The sequence below is a fragment of the Echiichthys vipera genome (assembly GCF_963691815.1).
Source record: "Echiichthys vipera genome assembly, chromosome: 5".
NCBI classification, from domain to species: Eukaryota; Metazoa; Chordata; class Actinopteri; order Perciformes; family Trachinidae; genus Echiichthys; species Echiichthys vipera.
The window spans coordinates 24,886,845-24,912,339 of NC_139830.1; the positions used below are offsets into that span (position 1 = coordinate 24,886,845).

General features: G+C 39.0%; 2 protein-coding genes across 3 annotated transcripts in view; both read left to right on the forward strand.

The window, feature by feature from the left end:
- Window positions 1–499: 499 nt before the first annotated feature.
- nars2 (asparaginyl-tRNA synthetase 2, mitochondrial) lies at window positions 500–6,173 on the forward strand (the record flags this gene model as incomplete). Its single annotated transcript, XM_083913721.1, has 14 exons — window positions 500–805; window positions 2,143–2,252; window positions 2,373–2,493; window positions 2,655–2,795; window positions 2,880–2,960; window positions 3,232–3,326; window positions 3,492–3,624; window positions 4,016–4,114; window positions 4,220–4,257; window positions 4,365–4,431; window positions 4,558–4,695; window positions 4,830–4,927; window positions 5,911–5,937; window positions 6,029–6,173. The coding sequence occupies exons 1-14, from the start codon at window positions 644–646 to the stop codon at window positions 6,171–6,173; spliced, it is 1,455 nt and encodes a 484-aa protein (XP_083769847.1). The 5' UTR covers window positions 500–643.
- Window positions 6,174–7,021: 848 nt separating this feature from the next.
- gab2 (GRB2-associated binding protein 2) overlaps window positions 7,022–25,495 on the forward strand; it is a 38,170-nt gene continuing 19,696 nt past the window's right edge. For both annotated transcript variants that reach the window (XM_083914365.1, XM_083914366.1), the window contains exons 1-2: window positions 7,022–7,342; window positions 23,681–23,981. In XM_083914365.1, coding sequence (XP_083770491.1) covers window positions 7,271–7,342; window positions 23,681–23,981 — 373 coding nt within the window. In that variant the 5' untranslated portion in view covers window positions 7,022–7,270. The remainder of the gene's footprint in view (window positions 7,343–23,680; window positions 23,982–25,495) is intronic.

Here is a 25,495-nt window from a genome sequence, read left to right on the forward strand (position 1 = left end):
CTCTAGGAACGACAGGTAGCCCTGCATTCTCAGAGCGCAGCGATCTAGTCTGTGGTGATATGGTACTATGAGCTCTTTGTAGGTAATGAGAAGGATTTTAAATTATATTCTAGATTTTACAGGTAGCCAGTGCAAAGAAGCTAATACAGGAGAAATATGTTCACTTCGATTTGTTTTAGTTAGTAGGCTACTCGAGCTGCAGCATTTTGGACCAGCTGGAGACTCTTAACAGACTTATTGGAGCAGCCTGATAATAAGGAGTTGCAGTATTCCAGCCTAGAAGTCTTAGTCCTGAACTTATATTTAGTACATATTTTATATATTAAGAAAAGTGATATAATTGAAATGAATGTATCATTAAGAAAACTACAACTCCCCAAAGCAACAAAAGGACTACTGTAATACACCGACAGCTGATTGGGTTATCGTAAAACACGTGACTGAATTGGACGAATGACGAAACACCCAAACAGGAAGTGTTGCTGTCAGACAAGGGACACAACGTGAAAGTCGAGTCGAAGCAGAACCTAATACATCTTTAAAAAATACTATTGAATATGTTGTTTCTTGTATCTTCGAGCTCTCGCAACATATTGTGCTTTTAGCGGGTTCAGTGTCTCGAGGTGCAGCAGCGTGTGTCACCATGTTTCAGGCTGCAGCTAAAACACTTTCCGGTGCAACAACCACCTCAGTGTCTCGGGGACTAGTGTTCGGTGTTCGACATTATTGTGAGAAGACACCAGCAAAACTAAGGGTGTCCGAGGCAGTTTCAGGTGCTGAACTGGGAGGAAAGGTGAAAATACAGGTAACAGTCATGCCTGCTGTTATCACTTGATATTGTGTGCTAACTAATGCTAACAACAATCCTTAAGTAAAGCGCTGTTTAGCCTTATAGCTAACGTTACACCCAACATGTTACTGTATATTCACGTTATTTTCACCGTATGGAATGAATATATCGTAATTCAACCGTAATATTACCTTTCAGGTTTAGCTACCACAATATAGGGACTATATCCCTTTATTAGCCCCCCAAAGGGGAACTTTACTTATTACACTAGCAAAGTGGATAGCAAACATGGAAGGAGCATCAATAACAAATAAGAAATTGTTGAAAAATATGAGCAATATAAACACAGGGGAAATATAAAATATAAGAATAACATGAATAACATATACAATGCTCTAAAATATTTTAAATTTACACCAAGGCGCAGAGGAAACCATTAGTATTGCACATATATATATATGAATTCTTCCCACTGCAGCATCTTAAACAGGGCTAACTGTACTTGTACATACAGTATACTGTACTTTACATGAGGATACCCTTAACGTCCCCTCAAAGATCGTTTATCATCAGATCATTTATCTAAATCCTTAACTGTACACACTGAACTATGTATACTTATTTTTAGCTTAGTTGCTTTCCAGTCATAACTGCATATTGATCAGTGGTGGAAAATAACTACATTTACTCAATTACGTTACTTAAGTCTGTTTTGACTTTATTTGAGTATTTCCATATATTTTGAATTTATGCTACGTTATAGTTTTACTACATTTCATTTTGAAGACAAATATTGTACTTTTTTTTCAATTACACTGCATTTATTTGATAGCTTTATTTTGTAGTTACTTTGCAGATTTGGATTATTAATACAACATAAATCAACTAAATTATGATTTATTATCATGGATTAAACTACCCAGCAGTAACCTACATGGAGTAATGTAATTAAAAATAGCTCCACCTTTACTAGCTGAAACATTGTGTAATAGTGCATTCATTTATCAATATTTACAATTCTATATATTTCTATAATTCAATATATATACATTATTCTGAAATGTGACATAATGCACAATACATTTGTACTTTTACTTAAGTGAGATTTTAAATGCAGGAATGTTTACACTGTGGTATTGCTACTTTCAGTAAGTAAAGATCTGAGTATGTCTTTTACTGATATTGATACCATGGTGTATATATTTAGTTGACTTATTGAGAAAGAATGAGAAGTGAGTTGCTTAAATGACCAAAATCCAGGTTTATGACCATTACATGCAAAGAAAAAGAAGATGTTTCTGCATTGCCAGAAGGAACAGATAGTACTTTGATTTTATTTGTTCCTATCGTAGGGATGGGTTCGCTCTGTTAGACCTCAGAAGGCTAATCTTTTTCTCCATGTGAATGATGGGAGCTCTCTGCAGTCATTGCAGATCATCGGCAGTTCAGAGCTGAATCATCCGTAAGCACTTGAGTTTCATTTCGTGCATATTACCATTGAGAATGTAGGTTTAGGTATGAAGGGGCTCATATTCAAGATACACTAACTATCTTTAACTCTTTTCTTTTTTCTCAAATTAAGGTTGCTGACATTTGGTAGTGCTGTTGAAGTCACAGGTACTCTAAGGAAAAGTCCACACCATAAACAGCCAGTTGAACTGGAAGCAGACCAAATCCATGTCATTGGAGAGTGTAACCCTGTGGTAAAGAAAATAGTTGCCTCAGACATCCCACACACATTTTCACTCACTGTGCTCACTGTGCTAGCTTCAAGTTATACCTTATCTATGCTATCACTGTGTATGTATGTAGCCATTGTATGAGAAATGTATTTCAATGTTGTCACTCTGTCTTCTTCTTTCAGGATTTTCCTATCAAAATCAAAGAGAGACACAGCCTTGAGTATATTCGCCAGTTTCCTCATCTCAGGTGTAGAACAAACGCCTTTAGCTCCCTGTTGAGAATACGAAGTGAAGCCGCTACAGCAGTTCACTCATATTTCAAGGTGAGAACATCAGTTGAGGAGTTTTTTTATGGATTGTATTTATTATTTTATTATTTTTATTCATTTTAATTTTAATTTTTCCAGGAAAATGGCTTTGTGCAGATTCACACTCCAGTCATCACCTCAAATGACTGTGAAGGGGCAGGGGAGCTCTTTCAGGTTGAGGTGAGTATTTGCAGGTGTGTTTTAGCTGTCTGTCGATGGTTTACATGTGGTGTCACCTGAATTAGGTTACCGTACAACTACAACTGCGTTCTCAGTTATGTCTTGAGGGAAACTTGTTCTAATGTTCCACACACTAGATAATGCTCCCATGAACACGTGTTTATTAATTACCACCAATACCATGTTAATTGATGAATATACTGTATGTTGCAGACTTTATTTTTCCGTCTTTTAACAGAAGGATTAAGAACATTGTTTGCTTTTACTACAGCCATCGGGCCCAGATATTGAAGAAGATGAGAACTTTTTCTCTGTCCCAGCCTTCCTGACTGTGTCTGGGCAGCTTCATTTGGAAGTGATGTCAGGGTGAGATAAACTATGTGGATTTATTTTGCAGTTATCATTTGCACATTTGTAAAACTGACATACCCTTTTTGTGTGTTCTGCCTGAGAGAGTAAGATACAGGCACAGACCTATACTGTACATGGAAGAACATTTCTAATTATGTCATGTCACTCATATTCTTCCAGGGCTTTTTCTAGAGCTTACACATTTGGGCCAACTTTTCGTGCAGAGAACTCCCAAAGCAGACGCCACCTGGCTGAGTTTTACATGGTGGAGGCAGAGGTCTCCTTCACACAGTCCTTAGAGGATCTCACCAAGGTACACTTTCATTGTCCTTAAATATAATATTGCACCTAGGTGCTGCTGTGATATCGATCAAAGTAGCACATTGGTTATAGCCCGCTAACTGCTTGTTCCACACCACACACTTCTGATATAATAAGTCCATTTATAACATAACTACAGTGACTCAAACTGCAGCCTCCCATCAAAGTTACCTGGTAACCTTTAATAAAACACAGTCATCACAGACTTCTTCTTTCATTTAAACATGAGGAGGATCTTGGATGAAGGGAACTGATGTCACATCACATCGATTTCTGTGTACCGAAGTTCACATCTTACACTTCCCTTATGTGGCTTTCAAAGTTGCCCTTATGCACAGTTGCCCAGAAAAGCTTTAATAATTAAACTGGGCCCCGCTCCTTAGGTCATGGAGGACATGTTCAGATCTGCCACAGAGCATGTCTTGGCTTACTGCGCGGAGGATGTGGATTTGTTTCATAAGCATGTGACTCCTGGACACAGGGTGAGTCCCGAAGGACACTTATTTAACTTGGGTACATAACCTGCATTTGACTTCATTATTATGTCAACTTACATCTTTTTCCTTTTGCGATCATACACTCTTAAGGACACTTTAGAAACTATGCTGAAGAAGAGATTCCCTGTGTAAGTCTATGGTTTTCTAAACGTTGCATATCAAATTATATCAGCTAAAGAATAAAGTAAAATGTTGAAGGCCTTAAATGATTGATACGATCTTACTCTACTTTTAGAATGACCTACAGTGAAGCTATAGACATCCTAAACCACTGCTCCCAGAAATTTACCTTCCCAACAGATGTAAGTGCTGCTGTTTTATTTTCTCTTCACAACTCTACTCTCTCTACTCCAACTCTACTGTATGTTTGATACTAACACTATCATTTCACAGAGCTTCACATTGACCTTAGCCATTTTTTTCTACAGTGGGGCTGTGACCTTCAGACAGAACATGAGAAGTACCTGGTGAAACATTGCGGAAACATTCCAGTCTTTGTCACTGATTATCCTTATGATCTTAAGCCTTTTTATGCAAGAGACAACCAGGACCATCCTGAGCATACAGTAAGACGGTGTACCACTGTTAAAAAGGCAGACTGAATCAATGATTAGCCACTCAGTTCTTTCCGTGTAATGTCAGTTGGGTCCTTGCAGCTATTTGCATATCTACACTGATGCCGCCTGTCGTTTGTGTGCAGGCAGCTGCAGTGGACCTTCTTGTGCCAGGGGTTGGAGAGCTCTGTGGGGGCTCGCTGAGGGAAGAAAGGCTGGATCTGCTTAGGGCTCGCCTGGAAGAGTAAGGACACATACTCTAGGAATAGTGGAAGGCATACTAAAATATTCAGACTACAAGTTGTCAATATCTGCTGAGTTGCTTTAAATGTATTTGCATTTTAATAATTGAGATCAAGCATAATCCCAGTAGTGTCATTCTGCACTAGCTGGTGCATTTCACAAGTGGCCGTTTCAGATAAAAAAAACTGTTGTTATTTTTTTAACCCTCCACAACGACTCAGACATTTATTTGAATTCTAACCACCTCACAGGGCTACATGTGCAAAGAGTTAGGCAGTTCAGATGTTCAAATCCAGACTGACTTCTTCAGATGGGTTAGCAGATTTTTAAACCCCCTGACTCACCACACATATTGAGTGGTAGGAAAACTAAATCTAAAGGACACATTGACATTTATAAGGCCACAATTTGATTCAATTTTCGATGCAGACATTTTCTTCTAGCACAGACGTATATGCCATTATTAGACTATGAAGTCTTGATTTGTCAAGATCAACAGATTATTGGTTTATGCCCTGACGACTGTCATTTACATTTTGAAATTCTTCTTTAAAAAGATACATAGCATCAAGTGTGATATAACCACTTTATTTTTTTTATATACCACATTAAAACCATATAGTCAATTTTAAGAAAATGTATTTAAAATGGGGGAATCACCACTCCTGCTTTTGATGTTGATATTTGAAATTGAAAGTTAGTTTTGATCAATTTTAAATTGAGTATTGGAATTGTGGTGGATAACACTGCCTGTATCCTATCAGCTCAATGTGCAGGGGAATGTATCTATTTCTCTAAGTCCAACCCTAATATGTACACCACCTGTTCTGAGTTGTCACCCACAATTAGGCGGAGAAGAGAAATTCTGAAAATAAAGTTAATTTAGTTCTTGCACATGTATTGATAACACTTGAAAGTGATGCTAGAGAGCATTTATTGTCAGTCTGGAGTTTGTGTTTTACATTACTTATCATATTTTTCCAGGGTTGGATTAGAAGACACCTACAGTTGGTAAAAAAAAACACATTTACATTAACAGCATTTTAAAAGAAACCTCCTTACACGCCAACAGAATTGTAATGACATTTTTATTTCTTTGCAGGTATCTGGATTTGAGGCGTTTTGGTTCCGTCCCTCATGGTGGCTTTGGACTGGGATTTGAGCGATATCTGCAGTGCATTCTGGGTGTTGACAACATAAAAGATGTGATTCCTTTCCCTAGATTTTCTCATTCTTGTCTTCTATAAAATACATCATCCTAGGAGATATTTCAGTGAAGTCTGTCTGGCAAACATCAAATAAATATGATATTCAACATTGTCTTTATTGGTTTTTGAGGTCTAAATGTAAATTGTTAAATGAGTGTGCTCTTTAATATGAGAACCATCAGTATATATGAGATGACTTATTGTCCAAATGGAATTTCATTTGAATGTTATCAATTGTGTATGACTTTCCTACTAGCATATATGATAAGGATTTTTATTCATTCACAATTACATCAAATTATTTACCTGTGTCAACTTCCATTTAAAATTGTCGGTTTTCAGAGCAGCTGACAGTATTTCAACTTTCCACAAGATGGTGCTTTTCCCCCCTTCAACCCAGTGGAGAAAATGCAAATCTCTTACTCAGACAATAACAAAAGCTATAGACTCTTAATTCTACCTTTTCCTTTTCAAAGCACAGCAAATATTCAAATTCATCTCCATCTTTTAGCTAAGATTGATACACAGATATATTTGGTAAGGCAAAACGCCTCTGATATAGTGATGAGAAATCAGATGCGTTTCTGTCACAGAAACAAAACAGAAATACTTTAACATCTGTTTTGTGTGAACATAGATAAATAACATTCTACAAATCGACCGGTTCCTCTATTATTTAAACTCGTTTCGGGGCCTTGGAGCTACTTTGTGGAGAGCAGGGCTCCCATCCTGTTCATCTGAGCGCAGCCCATCCCTCCCTTTGCTCTGTGGGCGTGGTATGAGTTGGGAAAACAAACTGAAGACACTCTACGATACTTCCTCACCCTGCATCAGTTGAGTTTCCCCGCGGCTCATTAACAGCTGGCCGTGCGTAATTCCCCAAGAGTCGAGTTGCGCTTTTTTTCTCCCCATCTGAGTGTTTTTGCGCGCCGGTTGTTACGCACAATACCACAAGGAGCGACCCGACAACATCTCCGACCAGCACTACTTTGATTTTTATTAAATGGGGGGAGCAGACTGCATCATTGAGAGCCAAACGCCGACAGCACTTTGAACAGGCGAGCCTTCAGGAGCCGTCATGTACTAGTGACAGACGGCAGTTGTAGAGCAAGAAAAAACAGTAGACACTGACAAACATGAGCGGCGGTGAAATCATCTTCCAAGGCTGGCTGAGGAAGTCACCACCGGAGAAAAAACTGAGAAGATATGTAAGTCATCTTCCACTTTGTCCATGTTTGTGCGTTTTCTTCCACTGCTCTTTTTGTTTTGTTCATCTGCATCTCAGATGAGTGCTTATACAAACTCAGATATTCAAGTCCTGTTGCAGCAGGTGCATCCCACTACCACCTGGACCTCTGCTCTCTGTTTAATGACCTACAGGAGGCACCACATGTTTTTTTTTCTGAAATACACTCTCCATCTGTTAGGATCTAGACATGTATTTTTTTTTTTTTTTTAATGAAAATGCAGTTGACAGGTTTTACATAGATACCCTCTGCGGGGCCCTATGGCAATATGGAGGTAAGCCTGTGTAATACCTGACAGCTGTCTATAATTTTGACTAAATAGCCCAGAGACACACACAGACAGACCCAAACTGCCATTTGGCTTTATCTGATCATGATGAGCTAATGTCTAATCAAGCATTGATGTGAGCAGTTTTCATCTTGGCCGAGCTGACTGATGTCACAACAACAGTGATAACTGCACAGCACTTGAGTGCCTTGATAAGTCTTTATAAGCCAAAGCTGCTAGTCTCCTGCTGGGTGCTGGGCAGGAGAATGGCTACATATCAGATAATAGGATTTATGGAGGCAGATAGAACCATGAGACAATCTCCTATAAATACAGCTGTCCACTGTTTATGTATGGTGTTGCATTACCAGGCCTCCCCATGTTCCTACTAGCTGACTTTGCCATGATGTCATCTCTCTGTTTCATCTGGAAATCCATCCTTGAATGTCTTCAAATGTAGCCCCCCCCCATTGTCCTGTCATTTCCTCATTGTCTTCCACTTAAAGCTGGCGAATGTTTACACAGAGACCACCGTGGTCCGTATGGAAGAGCAGCTGCAATGGTACAGAGGAAAAAACTTGCTTGGGTCAGAGCAGTACTGTATAAACAACAAGAAAAAAACCCTCACAGGGCATAATGGAGCTAAAATAATGGCCTTCCTCAGGCAAGAGAGCATGGAATGGCCTCTCAGCCCTCTCACCCTGTCTCTCACCCTGAGCAATAACCTATAAACAACTGCACACACACACAGTTTCAGCCAGAAAACTGTGTCATGAGATGGAGTGTCCACAACAGGCAGACTTGTGAATGCGATAATCTGTCCATCTGAAATTCCTTCCACTTAAAGTCAGGCTATGGACAATCGGGGCCATTTACTCACCAGTGTTGCTGACATCTGACATAGTTGACATCCTTATGCAGAGGGATATTTTCAGATACTACTTTAACATACTCGCAGACATACCAGCCTGAAGGTGTGTTTTGTTTCCTTGAGAAATTTGATTGGTCATTATATTGGAATGAGTTGTGGAGCTGTAAGGAATGTCTTGTTTTGAAAGCTGTAACTGACATGTACAACTCCACAACTCCTACTGTTATGCCTCTTTTAGGAGATTATTTGCAACAATGAAAAGGTGTTTTAATCCTTAACAACACTTTCCCTGTCAATATTCCACCCGTTTCTACCACAGTCCTCCCTAAGCCAGATGAGGCCTGTGTTTGTTAATCAGTAGTTAGTTGTATTAAAAAAAAGTCTCCTATGACCTTTGACAGATGGTTTCCAAAACATGTGGCACACATATATGCGGTGCAGAATCAAGTGCGGGGTTAGGAGAGAGTAAAAACTGGTACTACCACCGCAGGTCTGGAATGCAAATTATATGCAAAATCAGGGAGCAAAACACTTGTGGCAGTTGAAGCCTGGATGCAAGCGGGGGTAAAGACAGGAGACAACATGTTTCTCCTCAGTAACAAGCATGACTAGTCCTGGTTAAATGTTTGCTAATTATTTACAAATGCTATTAATTCTCAGCAGTGACTCATTCTTGCTACAACAACTCATCGCTGAGCAAACACATGATGAGCATAAACTTTCTTTGCCCCAGCCCCCGACAAACATGTGACAGCGGTGCTGCAGACGTGTGTAGTCGCTTTTTTACACGCGCTGCATCTCCACAAGGAAAACAGTCGCGCTGTCATGTCTCTGCGCTGCTAAATGAATCACTTTGGTTGGAGTTTATCTCCTTTCAGGGGCTGATCGAGCTCCAGTGGTGGGCAGTGGTTTAAGGGTAGGTGGGAGTGGCTTGCATGGTTGCTTTTGTTGAACAATGTCCAGAATAAGCAGAAGGAACATGAAAACAACTGACTAATCCAGCACTTACCCTGTGTGTTTTGCAGAGTTCTGTTGAGGTAATTTTACTCATCAGTTGGTGGTCAGACAATATGCTTCATCATGTCTGCTACATTAACCCCCAAACAACATTTTATGTGTAGCTGCACCTAACAAATAAATATACTGTTAAAAATGTCCTTGACTTGTAAAGGAACGAAAATTCTTACCTCTTTGTGATGTCTAATGTTGACATATGCAAAATAATAAGTCCTCTAAGTGAATCATGCATGTATGAAACTTACTTTGTGTACTTTTTCACAGAATATGAATCATACATGCGACCTGTCATACTGTTAACAATTTAAATCCTGTTCTCAGGTCGGGATCGAGCTGCTGTTGGCTAAACCCTCCCATCTGCCCGTTGTTGTATCTGACATCACAAACGTGTCTGTTCACATACAGTAAAGCATTGCCACATTCCAGACAGATCGTATCGGCAGGCTGGTAGCTGCTGCTCCTGCTTTCTCCACGCTGCCAGTTTCTAAGGGCTTTGCCGTCTTGCCCTTGTGGATGGTACATCCGAGAGAGAGGAAAGGAGGTGGGGGGAGTCAGTGAGGTTTCAAGGCAAGCATTGCGGAGCAGCAGTCGCCTGTGTCCCACTGTCAGCTGCCGGGTCTGCTGTTGTTTTGCAGAGGGGCTTTGGGAAGTCCTTGCCCTCAGAGGTCAACGGAGAACGCCTCCCAGTTCCTGCTTTGACAGACACCCAGCGCTCACACAGACATTTTCCTTGTTCCACTTTATCTGTGGGCCCTTAAAAGGGCCTTGCCCCTGAAGCTACAAAACTGGGGTGGCTTTATGTGACTGCACTGCAGTATCAAAAATCAATCAGGTTATCATTGTTGGGCGTGTACATCTAACAAGCTCTGTTGGATGGACATAAGGCTGAGACCTATACGATCATTTGTTTATTGTGTTTAACTTCATTTTAGTAGCATTATTCAGGTTAAACCTCTCTTTTAGTCTGATTAATCATTGATTCCTTGGTATAAAACAGAATCAGAAAATAACGAGAATTTGAAACCAGCAGTCCAAAACCTATAAAGCAGCATATTCCCATTGAAGAAGCTGGAAACGGGGAACATTAGGACATTTTTAACTACTTATCAAAATTGTCGTTATCTGTAGGTCATCTTAGTTTTATGTTCAGCAGTACGTTGATAGTCTTAATTTACCTGTATAAGAAATGAATGCATAAAAGTTTGTCACAAAATTATACTTACGGACATCCATTTTTTCACATTCATTGTGAAAATCCCACAGTGGCCTTGTTTGAACCTTTGTCTGAATATGCTGTCCTTTGCCATGAACTCTGGTTTAGCCTGTGTGTTTTCTGCCGAAAACTTAATTATTGCACCACTAGCAGATACAGACTTCCTTTGGATGGTACCTACAGGAAGGGTTGTGACAGAGGTCCCATGACGGGGAAAGAAATTAAATTGGTCTGTGAGTATATAAATGTATTTCTATCTATCAGGACTAGGCCATTCTGAAGGAAATTAGATCCCATTGATTTTTCTCTTGTGATTTGGACCAGCAGTGAGAATGATTTTACTTATTTGCTGAACTCTGAGAAAGTATACGATCACAGGGGTGATGGTTTCATTTACTGGTGCTTAAACTACAATATGAGTCAGACTATAACGAAATGGATCGTAAAAAGGCTGAGCAAAGAAACTTACAAGAGCCTAATACACTTGTAGATTGTGCCACTGTCTGTTTTGGTCAGGTTCAAAAATCTTGTTTGTTAGTTGATACATTAGAGTCAAAGGTTTTTATAGAGGGGGTTATAGATCTCTTTTTATCATTCCCTAAATCCGTAAATACTGTCAACAGCCATACCAAAATATACATTTTCCATATGTTTTTAGGAATTATATGTTCCATAAATCAGGCTATGAATGAACAAAACCCATCTGTAGATAGAAATAAAAATGGAAGGTTTGTTGGATGTGCTACTGAAGTGGAGATGTCTGTATAAGAAAAAGTTGTTTTAAGAACACAGCCTTAAAGATATGTCAAATTCCATACATTTTTCAAGACTGATGAGTAGGGTAAAATAATTTAACTAATATACTGTATATCACCACAAAACCAACCCTGTAGCTTGCTTACATTAAGACAATAATTTATTATTATCAGTATTCTGAAATATTTAAATATGCAAATGAAGCATTATCTAATGTTTTACGTTTGGTTAATTCAGGAGAAATCTTCAGGCACAAATAGACAACATGTAGTAAAATAAACACATACATGTGTGTTTTGGATGTTTTCTTTCTGGAATTATAGAAGCAAAACAGTCAAAGATCTTCAAATTGACCAGTTCATGAGAAAAAAAACAACAGTTTTTTTTCTCCCATTTAGAGAAATCTAGTTTCTGCACTGTTGATTGGATCCAAACACTAAGTCATTTACAGGATTCAGGCTACCAACTTGTACATGTACTAGGAGCTTACATATCATATGACTGTCATTTGATTGGGCTTCTGAAGCAAGTGAGCTTTGCAGTTGTGATGTTAGCCAGTAGAAATGCATGTTGGACTCTCACTCAGCAGCAAACAAAGACATACAAATGAGAATGGTGCAAAAAGTAATTGTACTATAGTAAAAGCAAATACAGTTTTCATTTATGTTCAAAAATATGAATACCAGTGCTGACATTTGAGGTTGCCTTGGTGTGGTAATGTGTGGACAAAAAAAGGTTTTTGACAGCTATCTCATTTTCCTTTTTAGCATTTCTTTACCCAGCAACAGCTGACTTAGCACGTGTGCTTTGTATGCTTTACACTCAAAACAGTTGCATACACCACGCCTTTCTGATGTCCCCTGAGCAACTCTGTTTGTGCAGGTTCAGCTTAAATGCACCATGATAGTAGATTGCGATGAACAGGAAACTCTCATGTTTTTATAGTTTACATAAACCTTAAACTCCAGTTAAAATAAACATACTTTTAATTAGTGGATGTGAAATATGGATTACTTAAACACACTAGACTAACCACCAAATGCTTATGTTAAATATCTTGAAATAGCAAGGAGAAGGAACAGCATTTTACATAGTGAGGTTTATATGTGTTTCTGCAGGCGGAACCTTAGGTAGTGGCTATTTTCTTCTTGTGAAGTAGGACTAGTAGTAGTAGTAGTAGTACTAGTAGTTTTTGTTTTGTTGTAAATGGTGTAGTACAGTAAAGGCCATTACTCATCAGGTTAATTAGACTATTTGTGGAGTGATTGCCTGTGAAAATAATTTATTTTAACAGTATCATAAGCTACAAAATACATCCATAAAGCAGGCATATTCTCTCTCTCAATAATTATACGAATTCTTGAGACATTAGGTTGACAGTCAGAATAATCCAGGGAAGCTTTTCTTTTTTTAAACAGGTGATGTACAACATGTTAAACACAACAGACACGGTAGAGCTACAATGAAATTGGCCAAAAATAACTGTGCAGTTTTGGATGTCAGCCAAAAGTTCGATAGTTTGTATAATTTGAACCTTTGTCACTTCAGGCTTTATTTGAACCAACTAAGGATACTGTGTGACCCGTGGAGGCAGTTGCATCATGAAATTTAACACTAACAGCTGAACATATGCTAAATTTGTTTTTCTCTTTAATGTGAAACACCTGCCTTCCTGCAATACTTTGTAGGTGTTAGAAATGTGTAAGGGAAGTGCCATGCAGCTGAGGTTGTGGTCATGGTGGTTATATTAGTTCGATTGAATACAGCTTCTTTGTATAAAAGTGATAAATAATTTGATTCAGGAAAAAGTGATTGTGTAAAACATTTTTAGGTATTTAACCAAGATGTTGAAGGGGAATTGCATCTCTGCAATTAGAATATTTTTTGGATTAGGATACGCTTCTTTTAATGCTAAAATTATGCTTATTCTTTCTCTGAAGAGCCAGACAGTGATGAGTCATTGCAGTTTAGTTGTAGGAACTGACATTTTCTATAACTAAAGCTCAGATAAGAATAAACTATGAGCAATGTAGGGTGTACAAATAGATCACTAGAATACAGGGAGACAAAATAAGACAATGTCAGACCAGCAGAGTCAGTGATGTCGATCACTGACCTGTGTGTCCAAGGTTTTCAGGTAAAGCACTAATGCTAGCATCTTGGAGATTCACAGCCCCAAAATATATACAGGAGAGACGTTTGACATTTATCTCATTAATGCATTCATCCATTTGATTGTTTCAGTCATGATAAATGAGCACTTCTGCTTAATACACTGGGAATCCAAATTAGAGCACAAATTATAAATACTTGATTTATTCTGAAACATTTTTATTTTGTATTGTTATTTTTTGTATTGTGTTTTATAGAATATCCGCTGTGGCTATACCACTGTTGTATCAGCATGTTTTTTGACTAACCAAGGCACTTCAACAAACACCTTTATTTTGTGAAAAGTGTGCAAAATTAGAGAACAGTAATCATTGTGTCAGAGGAGAAGTTATAAACAGTGTTTTCTTAGGTTTATAGGATTCAAAAATGAATAGGAAGTGTAGAGGCCCATGCTTCTAAGCACATCTGCACCCACAGGACATCACTTGTTTCTCACACTGCTCTGGTTTGATCTTGGTCCATTCTTCTTCAGTCTCTTCCACAGTTCAGTAACTGTAGTGGGTTGCTTAGACATTACTTTGTTGCCAAGGATTTTCCAGAGATTCTCTATGATGTTTAAATTTTGACACAAACAGGTTTAGCAGTTCATCGAAGCTAAGAATATTGAAACAATGATATGGCCAGCCCAGAGTCTAGATCTAAACCCCATAGAGAATCTCTGGAAAATCCTCTGCGGCAAAGTAATGTCTAAGAAACCCATTAAAATTGAATGTCTCTCATCCTGTTTGGCCTTAAAAAAGTTTCATATATTACTGAAAAGCGTTCTCTCTCTCAACCACTTGTCATGCTGTTGTTGTTTAGATAAATATACACCACTGCATTTAGGAACACTGTGTTTTGTGTGTGGATACCAAAATAGTACAATTTTTGAATAGCACAACAAAGTGTTTACATGGCCGGAGTTACATAGCTTAGTTGATTTATCAAGACTAAAACAATTATGGTGTCTGCAGCATGCCACTTGAATGATTTAAATTGCAGTTAGTTGTCTTAAATAATAATTTACAAAGTGATCAATTTAAGTGTTCTAAAAATGTACAAGATGTTCTTGTAATGTGCCAATTATTGAGTGTACTTCATTGATGACTAAATTATGAACCACTGAAAAAGTGTATTTCTTCATTTAGTGAAATGATTCAGTTGGTTCAGGCCATCCTGCACTGATGATATTTGACATTAAAGTACTATACTGTTTAAGATTGTGTGTGCTGGTGTGCTCCAGGTACACTATATTTTCCAGTGTATTTGCTGGTCATACATGCAACATCTTGAATGTAACATCAGTTGCTGACTTTAACGATGCACACAGGTGGGTGAGGAGATTAGCTAGCATAGCCACTGTGATGTTTGAGCTGGAGTGATGGTGTGATTGAAGGTGCTGAAGTCCGACTTTCCCTTTTTGTGTCAATGTTTCTTCTCTTCTCTAAAGAGACTGTGTCAGAGAGTTCCCTCTTAATTTAATTCTTGTGTTTTATCCGTTGTGCATCTAAAGTCACCTTGTTAGGAGTCAGAGAGACCAGGAGATGCTCAAGGCATACCCTCCATACATGTATGCAGATGTCAGAGGCAGGGGAAGTAACACAAAGAGTTCTGATTAAAGATAATGCTCCCCGTTAGTCAAACTGTCAGGGCGGGCTCACGCTAAATAAGCCCAGCCTTTTGCTGATACAGAGACATGGCAAGAGATTACTCATTTTCCTAACGATGGAAGTATTCAAGTGCAAATTGAGGCTGATTATATCTACTGAGAGCTTTTGAGAGGTTGTTTTTCATAGGATGCGCTACAGATTTTGCAAATCATTGCTCCTGTGAAGTGAGTGAATGAGCACTGCAGGTACCAAATGCAGCATCCCTCTTTATCATCATCACACCTGTTGGATGGAGCTTTCCATCACTGTCATATGATGACATTGTATGTGGAATCCTATTTCCTGTAATGTTGTGAAAGATGAACCACATCGGGCTCTACTGTACATGCACTAAATGGGTTTCAAAGCTGATGTTTTGCTTTAAAGGAGAATGTGAACTTGGCAACTCTCCACATGAGGGAAAGATCAAGAGTGAAGTGTTCCTACCATGTCTGTCTTAGCGCTCCATGGCTAACCTCCCACCTTCTTTATTAACACACAAGAAATGTATGGGCGTGTTTGGGTCTTATCTGCATGTGTTATGTCTTGCAGCTGCCGGCCTTTCAAGGTCAGTGTTTTGACTATTGGGAAACCTGAGCAGTTTGATTTAAATTGCACCAGTCCATTAATGCATCCGTTGGACTTAAACGCCTCTCAGCATTTCTGTTTAAGATCTTTTCATGTTTACTTCTCCGGGTACACGGATGGGACAGAGTCGTGTCCAACCCAGGAGCATCTGGATCTCTTCACTGTTCGAGACAGATAGTGGGCTGGAGGTGCTGGAAATGCAAAATGGCCACACATTGTTGGCACACTGTCGGACTCCTGTTTGGTTTGTGAGGTGAAGGTATTGGAAATGCTCCAGAAACGTGTGTTTTATATAAACTTTGTCTGGGACAGCTGCCTGCTTAACATCTCGCTCCAAGCCGAGATGGGGAGCCCTGTGTAAACTGTAGGAACTTCCTCATGCTCGCTCATGTCCATTTGTGGTTTATTTAAGCTCACTCTTACAATGCCACATAGGTAAATACAGACATATGACACCTGTCACGCACAGAAGAGAAGACAAACATATTGTGGACTATCCTGTTGTGGGCCTAATTTTTCTGTCATGCTAACTTGTTAGGAAGGGGGCTAAATAATTCTCCAAAGTTGGACAAGATGTTGGTGAGAGAAAAACTCCCATGGCCCTTTTTAAGGGGGTGACATCTCACCTCAAGATATCTGAATGAAAACAGGACTAAGGGTACCCACAAGTCTTCTCTTCACATAAATGCCCACTTAAATCCCATGCAGTTTGGGGGTAAAACATGCGATTTTTGTCATGCAGTACAATTGTACAAAGTTATGTTTTTGCCTATTCTAAAATCATTTATTTTAATAATTCTCCATACTGAGGTCCCTAAACTGTCTTGTTGTTGAATAAATTGGGTTTGACTGGAAAGCTGAGACTCTTGTGGATTCAATGAGCCCAATTGTTTTCATGTGTGATGATGTTAGTCCCCTAGGATATCCATTTCATTGTAGTGAGACCATTTTTTGAAATTTGACCTCACTGATTACCTGTTGTGACCTCTAGGATAATCACAGCCTCATGAAACTTTACAACCATAAACTATAGACCTAGGGCATTCAGAACATGGATGGCTTTCCTATGTATATTGACAATAAGAGGTTGTATTGGCAGTTTACAGAATAGTAGAGCTCAACAAGCAATTGCACAAAAAGCAGTTCAAAGAGAAATCTCCAAATGTAAAAAGTTTTTCATTCTAAATTAGGGCATGAATTTTGTGTGTCGTGCTCTTCAAGATCTGGGTGTCTTGATGTGGTATTTTTGAGGGACTTTGGACCATGTTCACCAAGTGTACACCAAATCTGTGTAGCAAATGACATCAACCCAGAGACATTATTGAGCAAGTGTATGGGAATCCTATACTTTATCCTTTTCTAAGCATTTATACACTAAACTGTCAAAATGTAAATGGGTGCTCAACAAGAGCTCACATGAGCTGCATCTCACATTGATCTCCAGGCTCCCAGCTGTGAGTTGGTGTATACCACTTCTATGTGGCATCTACTGTTGACTTTTTACATATCCCTGAACATCCCATGTCCCTCACCCCTCTAAAAAAAGAGGTTAATGCTTTGCTTTTCATGATTTTTTACCAGGTATAGCATTACAATACAAATTTGAAATGTGTTTGTGCGCTGTGTGTGGATTGCCAGGTGATGTTCTTCAAATGTAACTGCATTACATTCCCTCACTTGCTGAAACTCCCATCTGCTCCTGGACTGTGGGCTGATGCTTGACCCGCTATTGATTGACATAATCAGGGTTCTTTCGTCATTGCCTGCTGCCAGCCCGTCCAGCTCTGCCCCCTCTCACTGCATTAACCAGAATCCCAAGTCTTTAGGCATTCACTCATACAATCGTGGCCATTATAGCAGTTCCACCTTTTTGTTCATGCGTTGCAAAGTGGTTCTTGCTTCTGCTCTTTTGTTGGGAGGTGTTTTTCTGGAAAGACAATTCAAGCCTTATTCAGCAGCAGAAGGGACAAAAAATGAAATCACACATGTACTAAATATATACTAAAATTTCTCTTTTGTTCTTCTCTAGCTTTAAAAAGCTAGAAAACAGCACCCACGTAGAATAGATGTGGGATGAATGTATTACAGGCAGTCCTTGTAAGAGGACTATATCTGCTGTCCATTAAACATTTGGGATGAGTTAAATGAGAAGTTGCCTTATGCTGATATGAGCAGTTGGTTGTCTCGTAAAATCCTTCATGATAAAGTTTAGTATATAACCTTTAAAAAAAGGTGCTTTATACAGGAAATTTAAGATAAAATAAGTTAAGATGGATATTATTTCAAAACTTTAGATAAAAAGACCAATTTGATGCCTGATTTTTGGTACCGATACCAAAACTATCCTTTTTTCCATATCTTACTTGAGGGATATTAACAGGTTTTCCTACAAAACCCTTTTTTATCTTACAAAAGAAGCCACGGTTAAGGATGTTGAAATCTTCAGTATTGTCAATAAATAGAACATAGTATAATTATAAAAATATGCAACCAAAAGATCAAAGGATATGTATAGAGCTTCCATATATGTGAAAGCTCATACTAAACTGTTTGGAGTTCTTACTGGCTGAAATAAGATCCTAAAGATCCCCCCGACCACTCCCCCTTTTAATTGTCTCCATGCTCTGTCCCATCCTTTAGAGGCCCACCAGTGGGACCTCCAAGAACACTGATGGGATCCCTCTCACTTCACCTTTTACTATAATTAAGCAGTAATGGCTCAGCACCAATGCATTTTCATGCGGTCTCATCACGGTGGTGTTAGTGTGTGGGAACAGGGCACATCTGCGGGTGCTGTTGTGCTGTCGCTCAGATCAAATGGTAGACATGTTGCCTGAGGCCCCCAGTCCAACTGTAGCCAAGCATTCTGTGTCACAAGAGGTAAATCACCCTGCCACAACACATGACCTTTACAAAAGCTGGTAATAGATGAGAAAATTTACACAAGCGAGGTGGTTACAGGGCTCTGCTGCAGCTCCACACTGTCGGTGTTTGTGCAGCTGTGTACTGTGTGTACTGCAGCAGCAGGTAAAGCAGAGGAGGGGTCAAACACAACTACCTGATGTCTCCTCCGCTCCTGATTTAATAGGAGGAGAGGTAAACAAGACTATTCTAACCTCTAACTTATGTGTTTAATTTGAATGTTTGCTCATGCACATTTAAAAACATGTGGACTAATGCTTATCAGGCAGCCTGTTGACACAGCCTACCACTACACACATACACACTATGTATTGCTCTATTACTGTAAAAGGCACACCTTGGATAATTGTTTAGGCCACAACCATCTCTAAGTTCATTAGTCAGAACAGCAGTGATGAGTTGCATTCAAAAGCATGAGATTTGATTCGTTTTTACAGGGTTGGATTAGATATATGCAAATGCAGTAAACGATTGCTGCTGTCGCTGTGTATTTATCTCCTAAAATGTGGCATAAAGCCTTGGAGAACTGTCAACACATACCAGATAATTGTATCCCCTTTGTATGAATTTGTTTGTTTTCCAACAGTATCATTGTTTTGCAGTCTGCCAAAAATAGAACAAAACATGTCCACTTATAAACATGCAAAGAAACAAAAGGAATTGGCGAGACAAACTAGTTTTGATCTTATTTTTAGAAGTGAACTTGCTCAAAAGATTGTTTAGTGCGGTTTTGTTATTGGAGGTTTTCCTTCCCAGTCATCTAAAATAGATGCAGACGTGTTATCCTTTGTACTGGCTGTAGCTGGCTGCCATCAGCACAGGACAAATGAGACTATGTTGGAACAAGGTAAGATCAAGCCTTTATTGGATGATTGAATAAGACTGAAGGGAATAAACGCTGTGTTCATAGATACGAGTGGCTGCTCTTCTTCTTGGATAGCTTCAAGCGCAGGCAGGCAGGGTTTTTTTTGTTTTGTTTTTACAGACTTTCAGTCGTTATGTTTTCTCATTAACAGTAGATTTTAATCAAGATGGGGTTTTTTTTGTCTTTTTTGACTTCTCTCTTCTGTGGAAAGTGCAGCAGAACATGATGAACAAATGTCAGTTAAATGGGAGTTACGACATATAACATTTTGTTTTCAGAATATTTCTCAAACAATGCATGATATCATGTTTGATGAGGGTGTGATTTGTGGCTCAGTGGTCCAGTGGACTGTCCAGTCCAGTTGTTAACAAGGGCAGTGTGTCTCGGCTGAGCCCTGTTTTCCCACTAACAGTGATGCAGCTTTAACTGAAGCCATGAGGGGGAGGGGAAAGAGCCGGAAGAGTTCAGCCTAGTTTTACAGCTTCAGCCCTCACTTCCCAGAGCTTAGACAGTGATCGATGGGCTTAGACATGCTCTGTAGGACAGGCGGTTGGTGGGTTAGCTCATTTTGTTGTGTCCTCCTCCCCCATGATTTACTTCGCCAGGGAAGTTTGCTCAAATTTTAAAAGCGTGCGTGAGAAAGAAAGAGAGAGAGGGAGAGAGAGAGAGAGAGAGAGAGAGAGAGCGAGCTTCACTGCCAGTTGTGTTATTGATAAGGCTGATTCGAAACTGAATGCACTTGAGACATCTCCTTTAATTTTGCATGCAAGATTTCTGTGAGGAGCTCAGCAGAAAGTGTAACAAAGGGAAACATTATTCAGCTCTCTCATTCAGACCAAGCTGTAAATTAATTTGTTCTTGAATTAAGCAGCAACTGCTTTTCCTGTGGAAAACACTCATTCTATTTTTGGTGTGATAAGGCTAAACGAGTTATCTTTCCTCTATGGTTGAGAGCTGTGGCTGTCCTGGGTTAATATGCTGGCCGCAGCTGAAGGATGCCAGGAATAACCCAGCTGGGTCGCACTGACCTCTTCAAACTGGGCAGCGCTCCAGCTCTCAATTAAGTGATGCTCTTTCTTTCCAGAAAAGGCAATATTATTTAAATGGGGTTTGCAAGAGTTATAGCAATTTCTCTATGATTAATGGCACTAGCCAAAGAGCTTTGTGGAAAAAAAGAAATGTATGCAGTTCCCTGTGTTTTGGAGGGGTGTAATGACTACTGTATTTTCATAAAATAAGGGAGTTCACACTCAAATTGAATCAATCAGAGGGAAACTTGAGGAGTAACATATCTGACTTTCCTTGGAATCTGGTATCACACCCTTTACCAGTATACCCCAGCTTTAGTAAACAACCACCCATGGTGAGAAATTAGCTAATATAACTGCACGACTCATCATCACATAGTTCCGCTGATTAAACTTCTTGGAACTGGGGCTAGTGGAAAGATGTACTCAGCAGCATGGCTCTACTATCAACACCATTTAGGTCATACTGCCTGCAGCTTTTATCAGTGTATCAGTCTGAAAATAAGATTGAAAAAGTCTTGTACCCCAACACCTCTTCAGCTACAAAGATCACAATCTGCATTTCCTGTTGAAAAAAAGAGAAAGTATGTGTTGCTACCTTGTTGTTGCCTTCTTACAGAGCTACAAACAAGTCAAAATAAGACAAGTAACATTTATTTATAAGGAATGATCTCATCTCAAAATATGTGAGTCATTCACATAATTAACAACCACTCTCTAACTACTTATTTAGATTTGCTTTAATATAGTTGAATAGTTTGGGCCGTAAGATACTAAAAGGAACAATGTACTATAAATTATAATATAAACTGTTAAAATTGTTATGATTGCAAATTGAATATCTTTGTTTTTGTTTGACCAAACACCCCGTTTGAAGGTTATCAGCCAATTGAATGGGTGTTATCAGTTATCAATACCAGATAAAGTATAGAGTTTGAAGCGGTATGGCAACAATGATAGGGAGTAGTATTAAAAGGGGTTGTGTCTAGAAGTTAAGACTAGATTTCCCAAAACTTGCAAAAATTTGTGAGACTCACTTCCCACCCACCAATACTAAGCTTAACAAATTAATTCAATGCCTGGCCCTAACCATCTAACCTTTACCACTCGAGGTTTAGCCCCAATCCTAACCATCACTTGAGACTTCCTTATGTAATTTTCCTTATATAATGTTCCTAACTTACACCACAGACCTTACTATTTTAACCCAAACCACAATCTTGTCCTGAATTTAACCACATAGAAAACGATGTTGCCTAACCCTAACCAAGAATTGTTCATCTTTGTTTGAATTCACAAGGGGACTCCCGGAGCCTTAAAAACTGACACCAAGGAGTCCTAATAATAATAATAATAATAATAATAATAATAATAATAATAACTTCTACTTATATATGGCCTTTCATGGTACCCAAGGTTACACTGACCCTTACCATGTGAATAGATAATGGCCTTCTGATCCTACTGGTAGGTGTAGCAGGCTCCTTCTGTTCCATGTGTATAAGGCTGATAACACACATTCAATAAAAATGATAGCATTTTAAACAGGTGCACAAAACAAGATATTTAAAGGTGTCATCTTGAGGTTTGATTATTTAGTTGCAGCTCATTTAAAAAAATGTTTTTTTTTAAATAAGCATTCTCTTGAGGACAAACCTGCATTTGTACATTTAAACACAATTTAAGAGGTCAGCATTTTTGGAGGAGAATCCAAATAGTGATATCTCAGAAAATGGAAGAGTATGTGCACTATGCACTCTTTAATTGATTTGATTGATACAGAAACACCACAGCCATGACCACTGAGCAGAATGAAGACTGCAGCTTTATTTAAAAGCACAGGTGTAACATTAACCATGGCTCTGTTTTATGTATCCCGATAAGCCTGGACAGGCGGTATGCACAATATACCAGGACACTGCCTGAAACTGCCGCAACCAATTCAGCATCATTAATTTTACCAATGAAATGCCTCTCAGAGGTAATAACTTTTACATGCAAATTTCCAGAGAAGATTAGTAATGCCTCTATGATATGAATGCAGTGCAATGCATTTTTCTGCCCCGTGTGTTTGTGCGTCTGTATGGTGTCAGTCTGGTTCGAGGGGGGTGTGGGGCAGTTAGCCTTGCAGCAATATCTGTTGATGGAGAGAGCCGGGGCCTGCAGGATCCTGTGTGTCAGCAGCCTGCATGTGAGAGACATTGCCTGGCGGAAGTGCATCACTGGCAGATGTCCAAAAATCCCCCCACAGCCCCCTTTTACTCCCCCTTTCCCTTCCTGGTCTATCTTCCTCTTTTGTCTCCGAGCACAGAGAACACAGAGGCCATTTAAGACAGCTACTGGGAAAACATATGCAGGCCACTGTTCTTCCTTTATGCTTTTCCAGTTGACAGATAAAACAATGGTGTTATTGGTGTGAAATGTAGCATTGTAGGTTTCTTGCTCTTGCATCATTACTGCTTGCACTGTTGGAGCATGCACGTATGCTGCCTTTCATGTGGTTATGACAAGGGGTGTTTATTTACACTCTCAAAAGAGGCTTCAGTGACATGATCATACACAGGTCGGTTTTGACTGGAGAAAAGCAGTGCCATTCACCACTTCTTGAATTGGGAGGAGCCTGCAGTCTTGTTTTGGAGGAGTTCTGCTTCTTTCTTAGCTCACAGAGGGTCATATCGGCACAGGAAATACGTTGGGAGGGCGTAAACACCTGCTGCCCCCCACAGGCTCCAACACACACACAAACCACACACAACCTCATGCGTGCTAAAGTAGATTTTAGTTTCTCTGCAGTCTGTTTGATCAACATCGCAATTGAAATCCAGCTGTTTAGTGTGCTTGTTCTGCTTCACATTTAGTAAGAAATCCAGCTGAATCTGTATAATTGTTAAGCATTTAAAATGCACATAAATACTGATTTTAAATTTGAAAATAAAAGTTCTTGTTCTTACCTTTCCATATAATTTTGCAGGCATGGAAGAAACGCTGGTTCATACTTCGCAGCGGGCGCATGAGTGGTGACCCTGATGTTCTGGAGTACTACAAGAACGACCACTCCAAGAAACCCATCCGGGTCATCGACCTGCACTGCTGCGAACAGGTGGACGCTGGCCTGACCTTTAAGAGGAAGGAGTTCCAGGACAGCTTTGTGTTTGACATCAAGACCTCAGACCGCACTTTTTATCTTGTAGCTGAGACTGAGGAGGAGATGAACAAGTGGGTCCGCTCCATCTGCCAGCTGTGTGGGTTCAACCAGTCAGATGACAACCCCGGTAGGAAACCCTGACCTGTCCTCGCTGTTCTATCTGTCTGCTACTGTTTACGTACTTCTTTCCACAATCTCACTTTTTAGTAGTTTTGTCATTTGTTAATTAGGCCAAAGTTATAAACTGATACTGATTTAAAAAATTCATTTAAATCAAATGGGCTAAAGTAACCCAACTAGTTAATTCAATAATATTTTTTTAGTTTTTATTTCTATCCATCTTTAATGTGAGCTCAGAAATCTGCTTTTGGTCTCCTGCAAAAAAAACTTAAATGTCAAACAATGTGTTGGTGTTGTAGAAAATCATTCTTCCAGTATGATGTAGTACTAGTAAATCATTTGTCAGTTAATGGATTTGTCAATCAACAGAAAATAAGCAGGAAAATTAATAAGCTATTAGTAATTCAAGTAGGGCTGTGCAATATAATAATATAAATCGGCAAAACTATATAAAATGTCTATGAGATATATTTTTCTATATCAGTTCTTTTGCAAAGTCAAAAAAACAGTGGCCAAACTTTGTTACAACATTTACACAACGCTTTACATTCTGATCTTTGCACATTATCTTTATTCTGCACTAAAGTTCTTAATAAAATGAGAAAATACTTTTAATTTGTAGACAAAAATAGGCTTTAACACGTGCTGGCTTTGCTCCTCCATTATGAATGATTTTCTACTTTTCTCCTTTTTATATAATAATAAGCTGAATACCTATACATACAAGTGTTTGTCTCTGAAACAAGCAATCTGAAAACATCACATTACACATTTTGTAAACTAGATACACACATCTACATTAGCCTCTGTATTTATAATATGGATCATATACTGTATCTTTGCTGAATGAATTGAATGTGTTTTTGTGTTTAAGGCATATACGCTGGACAAAACAACAGTGTTTTGTACACAGCACAGTAACTCATCCTTTTCATCAGCCTTCCACTGTGCTTTCTTTTGTTATTTGAAACAGCATCTTAGTTCTCATCAAAAAAAAAATCTGCAGCAGAGGTCCAGCCACATGATATCATTGGCAATTGGGTCTTTTTTCCATCTTTGTTCTTTGAGAAGTGGAATAGTAACATCCCTGCCAAATAAATGGACACAGTGTCTGAGAGTCTTATTGATTTTTCTCTTCATTTGCTTTGTTAAAGAAAGGGTCTAATCTCTGCCTGTTGTGTTCAGGATGGAAATTATTATTCTTAATATAGGTCATTTTAAAAGTTAGTATCCGATACACAGGCTCTGTTTTGTTTTTTATTTTTTTGCCACAGCTTCTTTTTTAAATCTTTTTGCATGAGAATGGTCAGGGCTACTGATGATTTAAAAAAAATGAATCCAATAGTGGCACGCTGGATTGAAGCGTCTATCGGGTAAAACATGCTATTGATAACATGTTTATCCAGTAATGTTTTCATGTAAAATGGCTTCCGTCTGGGTCAGAGAAGAGCACATCTTGCTTATTTACCTGAATTACCCAAATAACACTCTGCTATGATATCTTGCGACAAAAAAACTCAT